This window comes from Saccopteryx bilineata, chromosome 12 (genome assembly GCF_036850765.1).
Source record: "Saccopteryx bilineata isolate mSacBil1 chromosome 12, mSacBil1_pri_phased_curated, whole genome shotgun sequence".
In the NCBI taxonomy this organism is placed as follows: domain Eukaryota; kingdom Metazoa; phylum Chordata; class Mammalia; order Chiroptera; family Emballonuridae; genus Saccopteryx; species Saccopteryx bilineata.
Window position 1 is genome coordinate 51,749,300 of NC_089501.1, and position 13,561 is coordinate 51,762,860.

Below are 13,561 nucleotides of genomic sequence, written 5' to 3' on the forward strand. Positions count from 1 at the left end.
TCTTCAAAATGTAGGTGGTGGAAATTTAATTTTTCCTAAATGCACATCAAAATGATCTTTTATGTTAATGTTACTATTTTATTTTTTAAATCCCCTTTTTTGTTTTCTTTTGTATGGCACTTTTATGCCACTTTAAGCCTTGAGATTTGCAGGACTTAGTGAGACAGACAATATTGGTGTTCCCTTTTTCCTGAGAAGGAGATTATAGCCCAGAGAGTTAAGTGAATTGCTCAGAATCACATGACTGAGAAGGTACAAGAGTCAGGACAAGGTGGTCTTCTAATTCCTAACTAGTACCATTTCAATTATAATGCCAAAGCTAATGTACAATGCAACAAAATATTATTTTTTTTTAGTTATGACTTTCAATCAGGTACATGCTTCTTACTGAAGTTGTGTTGGCTGGTGCTTGCCTCACAGTTTAGAGAGAACTGAGTTGCATAACTTAGAATCGTAATGCTTAGAGCCAGGGACATACTAATACTTGGGATGCTAGGCACCTAGCCAACCATAACCAAGCCTCTCTCTCTGTCATAAGCTGTTTTTCAGTATTAAGACTTCAAGAATGGATGGTGGTCCTGACATTCTAAACTTAGACATACTATTGTATCTTTGCCCCTCCCCATTTGTTTGCTTATTTCTAATTTCTTATTTATTGATATTATGATATAAAGAGAGAGGGAGAGACAGAAACATCTATCTTTCTTGTATGTGCCCTGACCAGGGATTGAACCTGAAACCTTTGTATGTCAGGACAATGCTCTAACCCAGTGGTTTTCAGCTGCGGGTCTGCGGACTGCTGCTGGTCCACCAGAGGTTTTGTGCCATAGACTATTATCTTCATACAACATCAGGCGGTTAAGTCTTTTGCGGACCTGCATGAAATTTTTGGCGGACTGGAGGTTGAAAACCACTGCTCTTACCAACCGAACTATCCAGCCAGGGCTAGATATATGTATTATCTTTGAATTATCCACCTGAATAACTGAAATATTTATAATTTTAAAGTTATATTTATCCAGATTTCTTAAATGTGCTAAAAGGTAACCAAGTTGCCCAGTTTTGAGGTTTATTTATTTTGCTTTTCTGCATTCTCTACTCTAGCTAGCTATAAGCTGCTGGATCATTATCGAGGCTTGGGAGAGTGGGAGAATTACCCATCTTCATTAGTTACCAGCTTTTGTCATTTCATCACCTGAAAAATGGGGACTAACTTTGAAAAGTTATTAAGTAAGTGTCTCATAGCACTGATCATATATTCACTTCTTTCTGTCAAGAAATATCTCCAAATATTTCAGTCATTCGATTTTTCTGATGCAAGAATAGATTGTACTAAGAACCTGAAATGTCCGTTGTTTTTATGACTCTAGAATCGAATTTAGATGGTATTGTGCTGTCAGTTTTGCCGAAAAATTTTGCCTGGGGAAATAATAAATTTCTTAGCACATTTGTACAATGTGAAAGTCAAAATTGAGAACCAGGCCCTGGCCGGTTGGCTCAGTGGTAGAGCGTCGGCCTGGCGTGCAGAAGTCCCCGGTTCGATTCCCCGCCAGGGCACACAGGAGAGGCGCCCATCTGCCTCTCCACCCCTCCCACTCTCCTTCCTCTCTGTGTCTCTCTTCCCCTCTCTCAGCGAGGCTTCATTGGAGCAAGGATGGCCCGGGCGCTGGGGATGGCTCCTTGGCCTCTGCCCCAGGTGCTAGAGTGGCTCTGGTCGCAACAGAGTGACGCCCCCGGAGGGGCAGAGCATCGCCCCCTGGTGGGCAGAGCGGCGCCCCCTGGTGGCGTGCCGGGTGGATCCCAGTCAGGTGCATGCAGGAGTCTGTCTGACTGTCTCTCCCCGTTTCCAGCTTCAGAAAAATACAAAAAAAAAAAAGAAAAAATTGAGAACCAGGATCTATTTTGACTAAATTGTTCGGTATTGAGGCTTTTCCATTTTAAACGTTTTAATTTGCCTTTGCCAGACGGTCCATCTAACTATTGTGCAGTATCATGGGCACTCAACAAAAGACTGATTTTTCATCAATTAAAGATAAAGGAGGAGTTGCATTCTAAACGCTTATGCTTTGAATTCCTAAATTACATATCCTGTAACATGTGGAATGACCGGTGACTGATAATCACATGTGAAATACAGAGATTTATACAGAACTTGTATTTATCCTTGACTTATTTCAAATTTAGAAATTTATTTTTATAAATAAAAAAATAGGCTATGGCCTGGTTATAGGTTGGCTCTGGTAGAGTGTTGACCCTGCATGTGGAAATCCCAGGTTCAGTTCCCAGTCAGCGCACACAGGAGAAGCTACCATCTGGTTCTCAACCCCTCACCCATTCTCTTTCTCTCTCTCTCTCTTTCTTCTTCTTTCTTCTTCTTCTTTTTCTTCTTCTTCTTCTCCCTCCATAGCCATGGCTGGATTGGTTCTAATGCATTGGCCAGGGCACTGAGGATGGCTCCATGGAGCCCCACCTCAGGCACTAAAAATAGCTTGGTTGTGAGCATGGTCCCAGGTGGCAGAGCATCAGCCCCAGACTGGTGGATCCCCATTGGGGCACATAGGGCAGTCTGTCTCAATATCTCCCCTCCTCTCACTTAAAAAAGAAGAAAATATGGCCCTGGCCAGTTGGCTCAGCGGTAGAGCGTCAGCCTGGCGTGCGGGGGACCCGGGTTTGATTCCCGGCCAGGGCACATGGGAGAAGTGCCCATTTGCTTCTCCACACCCCCCTTCCTCTCTGTCTCTCTCTTCCCCTCCCGCAGCCAAGGCTCCATTGGAGCAAAGATGGCCCCGGCGCTGGGGATGGCTCCTTGGCCTCTGCCCCAGGCGCTAGAGTGGCTCTGGTAGCGGCAGAGCGACACCCGGAGGGGCAGAGCGTCGCCCCTGGTGGGCATGCCGGGTGGATCCCGGTCGGGCGCATGCGGGAGTCTGTCTGACTGTCTCACCCCGTTTCCAGCTTCAGAAAAGAAAAAAAAAAGAAGAAGAAAATAAATAAATAAATATCCTCTAAGGCAGTGGTCCCCAAACCCCGGGCTGCAGACTGGTACCGGTCCGTGGGCCATTTGGTACCAGTCCACAGAGAAAGAATAAATAATTTACATTATTTCCATTTTATTTATATTTAAGTCTGAACGATGTTTTATTTTTTAAAATGACCAGATTCCCTCTGTTATGTCCATCTAAGACTCTTGACGCTTGTCTTGGTCACATGATACATTTATCTGTCCCACCCTCAAGGCCGGTCCGTGAAAATATTTTCTAACAGTAAACCGGTCTGTGGCCCAAAAAAAGTTGAGGACCACTGCTCTAAGCAGTGTGCTATAAAATCTACCCAGCATCAAACTTTTATAAAGGAAAGAACAGAACAAAAAAAAAAAAAGGAAAGAGAACATATACCAGTGTTAGAAATTACTGTGCTGTAGAAAAGCAGGGTTATTAGAACATTCTTCATGTATTTCTTAGTCCTTTAAATGCCATTTTAAAATAGTTTTGTGTATTTATTGCAAATTAATTTTGCAGTTAATTTTATTTGAATAGATTAGAAGTGGAATAACTATTAAGATCAGAATAATGGGCCCTGGCTGGTTGGCTCAGTGGTAGAGTGTTGGCCCAGCATGTAGAAGTCCCAGGTTCGAATCCTAGCGAGGGAACACAGGAGAAGCGCCCATCTGCTTCTCCACCCTCCAGTAATTTAGGATATGATCATTGATTTTTTTCTAAAATGTACTCATTTCTTCACAATGTACCTAATCTGAATATTCAGGTTTGGATTGGAGTATTTGACTTACAGACTTCCCCCTCTCCTTTCTCTCTGTCTCTCTCTTCCCCTCCAGCAGCCCAGGCTCCATTGGAGCAAAGTTTGCCGGGGCGCTGGGGATGGCTCTGTGGCCTCTGCCTCAGGTGCTAGAATGGCTCCGGCCACAAAGGAGCAACGCCCCCTGGTGGGCATGCTAGGTGAATCACAGTCAGGCATATGTGGGAGTCTGTCTGACTGCCTCCCCGCTTCGCACTTCAGAAAAATACAAAAAGGAAGAAAGAAAGAAAGAGAGAGAGAAAGAGAGAGAGAGAAAGAAAGAAAGAAAGAGAAAAACAAAAACAAAAACAATGAGGGCTCTGGCCAGATAGCTTGTCTGGTTAAAGCATCATCCTGAAGCACAGAGGTCGCCAGTTCTATCCCTGGTCAGGGTACATACAGGAACAGATATTTCTGTCTCACTCCTCTCTCTAAAATCAATAAAATAAACACTAAAAAGGAAGAAGAACAGAATGATGGCCCTGGCCAGATAGTCATTTGGTTGCAGGTTTGATCCCTAGTCAAGGTACACACAAGAATCAACCAGTGAATGCATAAATAAGTAGAACAACAAAGCAATGTTTCTCTCTTTCCCTTCCTCTGTCTAAAAAAATCAAAAACAAAAAAGTATCTTTTAAAAAAGAACAGAATGAACAAATAGATCTGGGGAAAGTGTCAGGTTGTAGAAGCATATACTAGGTTATAAACTATAATTTAACCTATGTTAAATAGCACCCATAACACTGAAGTTTTATAGCTAATCTTTTGAGTACTGTGATGCCCAGTGACTAGGTAGGTAACAGGTAGACTGCCTATCTACAGAGTTAAATTTAGCTGTCTTCAAGTTGTCATTCATTGAACTCGAGGACAATACATATTCATTAAGTTCCGCATATACTGTATATTCAGAATTTTATAGGATGGACATCTTGACCGATACTGAGGAGAAACTATTGATAGATAGGCTTGTTTGGCTCACTTTTATGATTTACTAGTAACTGAAGCAAATTCATTTGTTCTTTTTTTTTTTTTTTTTTTCATTTTTTTCATTTTTCTGAAGCTGGAAACAGGGAGAGACAGTCAGACAGACTCCCGCATGCGCCTGACCGGGATCCACCCGGCACGCCCACCAGGGGCAACGCTCTGCCCACCAGGGGGCGATGCTCTGCCCATCCTGGGCGTCGCCATATTGCGACCAGAGCCACTCTAGCGCCTGAGGCAGAGGCCACAGAGCCATCCCCAGCGCCCAGGCCATCTCCGCTCCAATGGAGCCTTGGCTGCGGGAGGGGAAGAGAGAGACAGAGAGGAAAGCGCGGCGGAGGGGTGGAGAAGCAAATGGGCGCTTCTCCTGTGTGCCCTGGCCGGGAATCGAACCCGGGTCCTCCGCACGCTAGGCCGACGCTCTACCACTGAGCCAACCGGCCAGGGCCTCATTTGTTCTTTTAGCACAGTGGTCCCCAACCCCCCGGCTGCGGACCGGTAGCGGTCCGCAGAGAAAGAATAAATAACTTACATTATTTCCGTTTTATTTATATTTAAGTCTGAATGATGTTTTATTTTTTAAAAATGACCAGATTCCCTCTGTTACATCTAAGACTCACTCTTGACGCTTGTCTTGGTCACATGATACATTTATCCGTCCCACCCTAAAGGCCGGTCCGTGAAAATATTTTCTGACATTAAACCAGTCCGTGGTCCCCAAAAAGGTTGGGGACCACTGGTTTAGCATATGTTTGAGTGTCTATCATGTTTTGAGGCATCAGCAGTGAATGAAACATTTCCTCGTGTAGCTTATTTCACAACTGGGAGAAACAGTATAGAAAATAGCAGGTTTATGGAGAAAAGTAAAGCCCAATATGAGGGGATGGCAAGGAAGTGGCATTGACTATTTTGAGTGAGGTGAAAAGCTTTTAGTAAGATTTAACCGGAATAGTGACCTACATGGGTACACATTTATATATTAGTTAACTATGTCTGAAACTTCAAATAGCTAAAATTGTGTTACAGTTTTTATTATTATTTTTATTATTATTAAATAGACTATTTTTTTCTTTTTTTGTTTTTTTTTTATAAATTTTTATTAATGTTAATGGGATGACATTAATAAATCAGGGTACATATATTCAAAGAAAACATGTCTAGGTTATTTTGTCATTAAATTATGTTGCATACCCCTCGCCCAGAGTCAGATTGTAAATAGACTATTGATGTTTGCCTACTGTATATACTCTGGACAAATGGGAAATTCCCAGTAAATGCCAAACTTTCTGGGTTCTAAGAAGTTACAGCTAGTGGAGTAAATGCACATGGAAGCCGCACTGAAGCAGAAGTAGTCAGACCTCTGTGGAGATATACATGGTGAGGGTTTGTTTCCCAAATGATGGGATCCCTGATAACATGTCAGGATAAACAAATGATACACTCAGGCTTCTGCTAGTGACATCCACTGATAAGATTATCAAAGAGGGGAGAATTAAGCCAGTGATTTAGGAAATGATCATTGATTTTTTTCTAAAATATACTCATTTCTTCACAATGTACCTAATCTGAATATTCAGGTTTGGATTGGAGTATTTGACTTACAGAGTTGGGATTGTATGTAATATAAAAAATGATATTGGAATATTTGAGATTGTATTTCAGGTTCCTTTTAAGGAACTAAGAAGTCAAGTAGCTTTTACAAACTCAGTTTTACACTATAAATTCTTTGGTTAAATTTTTTGAAGTTTAAAAGAAATTTTTATTGAGTCTGACCAGGCAGTTGTGCAGTGGGCAGAGTGTCAACCTGGGATGCTGAGGACCCAGGTTCAAAACCACAAGGTCACTGGCTTGAGCATGGGATCAGAGACATGACCCCATGGTGGCTGGCTTGAACCCAAGGTTGCTGGCTTGAAGCCCAAGGTTGCTAGCTTGAGCCCAGGGAGTGACTGGCTTGGCTGGATCCTCCTGGTCAAGGCACATGTGAGAAGCAATCAGTGAGCAACTAAGGGACCGCAACTATGACTTGATGCTTTGCATCCCTCCCTTCCTGTCTGTCTTGTGCATGCACTCTGTCTCTATCAGTCTCTCTCTCGCTAAAAAAAAGTTTTGAGTATATTGGGGTGACATTTGTTAATACAATCACATAGGAGTCAAGTGTACAGTTTGGTAATACATCATCTGTAAATTATATTGTATTCACCACCCCAAGTCAAGTCCCCTTCCATCACTGTTCATCGCCCCCTTTACCCTTTTCTACCCCCTCTTTATTATTGAGGTCTTAGTGGCAATACAACATAAGTTTCAGGTGTACATTTTACTATTCTATATTTGTATACATTGCAAGGTTATCACCACAGTAAATCTAGTTTGCCATCCATCACCATACATAGTTATAAAAATTTTCCTTTTTTTTTTTCTTGTGATGATGACTTTTAATATTTACTTTCTCTGCCTTGGCCGGTGGCTAAGGGGATAGAGCATTGGCTAGTGTTCGGACATCCTGGGGTCGGTCCCGGGTAAGGAAGGTACAAGAATCAACCAGTGGATGCATAAATAAGTGAATAACAGATCGATACTTTATTTCTCTTTCTCTCTTCCTCTCTCACTAAAATCAACAAATAAAATTCAAATATGCAGTACAGTATTAACTAGAGTCACCATGCTGTGCATTACATTCCCATGACATTTCTATTTTGTTCAATTTTTAATAATTTGGAATTTATAGTGACTATGAGTAGGTAAAATACAACGGTAAAGAAAGTTTTCTGTTTGTTTTTAGCGAGAGAGAGTGGGACAGACAGGAAGGGAGATGAGAAGCATCAACTTGTAGTTGTGGCACCTTGGTGGTTTATTGATTGCTTTCTCTCATGTATCTTGACGGGGATCTCCAGCCAAGCCAGCAACCATGGGGTCATGTCTGTGATCCCACGCTCAAGCTGGTGAGCCCAAATTCAAGCTGGCAACCTTGGGATTTAGAACCTGGGCCCTCAGCGTCCCAGGTCGATGCTCTATCCACTGGAGTCACCACTAGGTCAGGCTAAAGAAATTTTAAAATAGGGAACATTCATGACTGCGCTATTAGAAATGGTACCTAGAAATAAGTTTAAATTAGCTTATCTTCCTTATTAAATTTCAACATTAGGAAGTAACAAGTGTTTTCAGTAAGCAAATAATATTAATGAGCATAGTTCTTTCATTAACCTATCTTCCCTGAGAAGGTTAGGTGAATTTTGCATAAACTTACATAAAGAAGCTAATTGTGAGATACAGATTACTGTGACATGAAGCAGTGTAGGAGTATCTATTAAGGCGTCTTGTGTTACATGAAACATCGCACAGTAGGGAGTTGTGACAATGATGGGTTCTACCTCCTGTACCACCGTAATGCTGTAAAAGCAGAGGCTTGGCTGGCGCCCCCCTTCTGTATGGTTTCAGCAGGGTGCCTAGGCCTAGGGTACCGCTGAGGTCAGTATCTGACTTTCAGCACAGTGTCCATTCTGCAGCACTTGTCTTTCATAGGGCAGTTGTAAGAGTGCATTGAAAAATTATTTCTCTTGATCCTTCTTCGCAACATTTAAAAGTGGTGGTGCGGTGGATAAAGCACCAACCTAGAATGCTAAGGTTGCTGGTTCAAAACCCGGGGCTTGCCTGGTCAAGGCCCATATGGGAATTGATGCTTCCTGTTCCTCCCCCCCCCCCCCTCTCTCTCTGTCTCTCTCTTCTTTCTTTAAAAATAAATAATAGAAAGTATGATCAATTTTTTATGAAAGAATTTTTTTAATGACCTCATAACAATGGTAATGTAATGTAATGGTAGTATTAATATAAGATGTTAACTAGAGAAATTGAGTGTGGAGTATATGGGAACCCTGTAATATCTTTGCAGCTGTTCTCTAAATCTAATACTATTCCAATATAAAAGATTTATTTTAATTAAAAAGAAACCCTAATGATTTAGTCATAATTGAGTTCACTAATAAATTGGATTGAAAAGACCAGCATTTTTTACTACTTTCAATGGAAAACAATCAATTGAACCTCATCTCTCTATTGCTTTTCTAGGACTCAAGATGACCAACGAGGAACCTCTTCCCAAAAAGGTGTGTTTTTCCAACAGTTTTTAAGCACAATTTTTGGATGGGATAATAGAATTGAAGGGACTATTTGGATTATTGGTCATTCCCTTGCCTATGACAATAACAGCATTGTGGTGTGTAGTGTACTAGACTTTGTATGTTTTACGCAGTGTAGGTTTTTAATATTTTCAGCTTTTATTTTTTTATTTTATTTTTTTTCCATTTTTCCGAAGCTGGAAACGGGGAGGCAGTCAGACAGACTCCCACATGCGCCCGACCGGGATCCACCGGCATGCCCACCAGGGGGGCGATGTTCTGCCTCTCTGGGGCGTCGCTCTGTTGCATCCAGAGCCATTCTAGCGCCTGAGGCAGAGGCCACAGAGCCATCCCCAGCGCCTGGGCCATCTTTGCTCCAATGGAGCCTTGGCTGCGGGAGGGGAAGAGAGAGACAGAGAGGAAGGAGATGGGGAGGGGTGGAGAAGCAGGTGGGCGCCTCTCCTGTGTGCCCTGGCCAGGAATCGAACCCGGGATTCCTGCACACCAGGTCGATGCTCTACCGCTGAGCCAACCGGCCAGGGCCAATATTTCCAGCTTTTAGAACACTTGTTATAATGTTTTCTCCATTCTCTACTGTTAGCCTTCATTATATGAATATTATACAAATTATGGCAGAAAGGGAAATTATTTACAGGTTCCTATAAGTTACTTTTTTTTTCTTATTTAAATTCCTTTGAATGTAGTGTAAAATTACTTCAATATTTTTAAAAAGTTTACAGCTGTTTAGTCCTTAGCTTTTCCTCATCCACTCCCCCCTTCTCGTCCCACCCTCTGTTGTACCCTATCTTAGTTTAGTGACTATTTTACACACGCGCACGAAGTTACAAAGAAGTAACATAGTTTCCAAAAGGAGTTACTCAGTTGGGAAAGTAGAGTATGTGTTTACCGATATTACTAACAGTTGAGATATGTGTTAGGGAAATTTCTGTCTTAAGTTTGAAGTCGAATTATTCATAAGTACAGTGATTTAATAAGCTGAGGGCTACTATGTGTTTTCTGTTGGACTTTTAATGTTTTCTGGTGTAAGGATGTTTCCCTCTTCCATTTTATGATAGTACTACTATATTACTGGTGAATGTTACAGTTTGAAACTTTTTTTTTTTTAATTTTTTTTGTAATTTTCTGAAGCTGGAAATGGGGAGAGACAGTCAGACAGACTCCCGCATGCGCCCGACCGGGATCCTCCCAGCACACCCACCAGGGGCGACGCTCTGCCCACCAGGGGGCGATGCTCTGCCCCTCCGGGGGGTCGCTCTGCCGCGACCAGAGCCACTCTAGCGCCTGGGGCAGAGGCCAAGGAGCCATCCCCAGCGCCCGGGCCATCTTTGCTCCAATGGAGCCTTGGCTGCGGGAGGGGAAGAGAGAGACAGAGAGGAAGGGGGGGGGGGGGTGGAGAAGCAGATGGGCGCCTCTCCTGTGTGCCCTGGCCGGGAATCGAACCCGGGTCCCCCGCACGCCAGGCCGACGCTCTACCGCTGAGCCAACCGGCCAGGGCCAGTTTGAAACATTTTATAAGAAAATATCTTAAGTATTTTATGAAGAAAACTAATATAGCATAATTTTATACTAGAGTAGGAGAGGTACCTTCAGCTTTACAGTCTTCATTGGTATGGAGAAAACATGCACTGTTTCTCAGTTTACAAAGCAGTTCCAGCTAGCCAGACTAGTATGCCCATTGTTTAAAACTTTATTTTGAAAAAATTACTGGTTCACAGAAAGTTGCAAAGAAATGTACAGGGAGGTTTGTGCACTCTTCCTCCGGCCTCCTTCAATGCTAACATCTTGCATAACAATCAGACATCTTGCATAACATTATCAAAACCAGGCACTTGACACAGAGCTAGTCCACAGAGATCATTCAGATTTCACCAGTTAAATGTGCACAGAGAGAAAAAGCGTGTGTGTGTGTGTGTGTGTGTGTGTGTGCGCGCGTGTGTGTGCGCGCGCGCAGGCGCAAGCCTTTGTGTCTGCAGTTTTATCTCGCGTAACTTAGTGCAACCACGAGAAAAATAAACCATCACCAGAAGCCTTGATCTGTTTTCCATTTCTATAATTAGACTACTTTATAAATGTTATATAAATGAAATCATGTAGTATATTTGTCCTTTGGAAATTTTTTTTTTCACTCAGTATAATTTTTCTTGAGGTTTATTCAAGTTTTTGCATATATCAAGTCTGTTTCTTTTCAGTACCCCATGGTGTAGCTGTATCCTAGTGTATTTACCTTTTTGGTAGTTTCCAAGTTCTCGCTATTATAAATAAAGCTGTATATTCATGTATAAGTTTCTGTGTGAAAATAAATATCCATTTCTTTGGGACATGTGCTTAAGAGTGTAACTGCTTTATGTCTAGTACATTTTTTTTCCTGCATCCACTTTTAGTTTTAAAAGGAACCACCCAACTCTTCTAGAGCAGCTGTACCATTTTACATTCTCAGCAACAGTGGATGGAAGTTCAGGTTTTCTGCATCTTCACCTACTGTTTGGTGTTGTCACCACTGTCTTTTATTTAGACGTTCTAATAGGTGTGTAGTGATCTAGCTCTAGCTCATTGGGGTTTTAATTTGCATTTTCCTAATGAAGCCCATTTTAAAGTTAACAAGTAGTTCACATTTTTAAAACTTACTTTCCAATAAGAGGGTTTTTTGTTGTTGTTTTTAAAATTATGTGTCCTGAACCATTTAAGTGTCAAACTCTGTCTCAATACAGACCTTCTTTGGGGATGTGCTTTGTATCTATCTCTTCAGTAATAAGGACTTGCTAAAATAAAAATGAGCAACTGGATTAGAAGTAATGCTTCTGTCTTCATAAAGTATAAATAGCACAAGTGCCAGTGGTATTTAATATTTTAAAATTTTAGGAAGAGCATTTAGTTCATATTTATTTCTCTTCATAGGTTCGACTGAGTGAGACAGACTTCAAAGTTATGGCACGAGATGAATTAATTTTAAGGTAAGTTCTTTTATCAAAATAGAAAAAATTTTTATAGAACATTATATTGTGATTCTCTACTATAAAATTTTTATCTGTCATTTTTAATGTGAATACATCTTCAAATTATTTAATGTACTTTCGGAATGTATTTTTTATGGCTTGTTTCTTTATTACACAAACATTAAGGAAAATATAACACTTTCGAGATGGAAAGCACTAGGTTGGGTAACTTCCCAAATAATAGGTAGCCAGATTTATTTTCTGGCAAAGGGAAGATACTCAGAATTTTACTCTGAAAAGCAATTGTTGAGCTTTTATATTTTTCTATTCCTCTGAAGCAGATGGTTCTTCTATAACCTCCACAAAAGACCTTATCCAACCCCAAACATTGAATGCACTCTGTTTGTATCATAGGTTATCAGAGCCATAAATATGAGCATGTGCTTGGTTGAATAGTAGTCTTTACATAGAAGGTAGATCAGCTTGGTAAATTAAGTATTTTTGTTATGTTGTAATAATAAATCTTAAAGCAGACCTGTCAAAAGATTTTAAGTTTATAAAAATGTTTTCTAAAATTAAATTTTTATTAGCTATAACTGAAGAGCAGCTTGAAAATACGGCTTTTTCAGTAAGCAAGATAGCGACACTCAGGGCAGGTTACTTTTGCATTAGCAGTTGCTTAAACCTGTGACTGGGGAAAGCTTTGTTGTTTATATACAGTAATTGCAAGGGCAGCTACTATAGCCTAGATTTTGTGGGTGAAGGAACATAATAAAGAAAGGTCTTGTACTCGGACACGGTGTGGCATTTATGCACGTTATTTCTGCAATTTGACATGGCTTTTAAAATAGTCTTGAAAAATAGTATAGCGTCTCCCCTTTTTTCACTGGCAAAAAGAAATGTTATTTGGAGAAAGTCACATGGTATTTTCACAGAAGAGCCAAGATGAAGAACCTGAAGTCCCTTGTTAGATGTTTGTGTGTGTGTGTGTGTTTTGTTTGTTTTTTTACAGAGACAGAGAGTCAGAGAGAGGGATAGATAGGGACAGACAGGAACGGAGAGAGATGAGAAGCATCAATCATTAGTTTTTCATTGCGACACCTTAGTTGTTCATTGATTGCTTTCTCATATGTGCCTTGACTGTGGGGCTACAGCAGACTGAGTAACCCCTTGCCAGCGACCTTGGATCCAAGCTGGTGAGCTTTTTGCTCAAACCAGATGAGTCTGCCCTCAAGCTGGTGACCTTGGGGTCTCAAACCTGGGTCCTCTGCATCCTAGTCTGATGCTCTATCCACTGTGCCACTCACTGTCTGGTCAGGCGTTAGGCGTATTTTTATAAGCTTTTTCTTTTGGTGGACAACTAGCTGACAGTAGTAGGGTTTTCACTCAGCTTCCATCATCCAGCCATTATGCTGAGCGTCAGGTGATGTATGCCACGTCATGTGTGGTGTGTGATCTGACCTAGGGAAGCACACTGCGTGTTCTCAGGAGAGAACTCTCCTCCCTCTGTTTCCTTTTATATACCTCCTGTAAGTTAAGAAGGAATAATTAAATGACTAACTTATTATTGGTTAAGACTAGATTCATAATTATCGCAAAACAAAAGAGACCTTAAAAATCATGTCGTGGGCCCTGGCTGGGTGGGTCAGTGGATAGAGTGTTGCCCCTGCACACAGGTCGCTGGTTTGATCCCTGGTCAGATCATGCACGAGAAGCAACTAAATG

At 41.4% G+C, this 13,561-nt stretch overlaps 1 protein-coding gene across 4 annotated transcripts in view; it reads left to right on the forward strand.

The window, feature by feature from the left end:
- WTAP (WT1 associated protein) overlaps positions 1-13,561 on the forward strand; it is a 29,932-nt gene that overhangs the window by 1,920 nt on the left and 14,451 nt on the right. For 3 of the 4 annotated variants that reach the window (XM_066247696.1, XM_066247698.1, XM_066247697.1), the window contains 2 exons: positions 8,833-8,870; positions 11,799-11,854. In XM_066247696.1, coding sequence (XP_066103793.1) covers positions 8,833-8,870; positions 11,799-11,854 — 94 coding nt within the window. Of the gene's footprint in view, positions 1-1,104; positions 1,231-8,832; positions 8,871-11,798; positions 11,855-13,561 lie in introns of all 4 variants that reach the window. The other variant, XM_066247695.1, reaches the window with a different exon arrangement.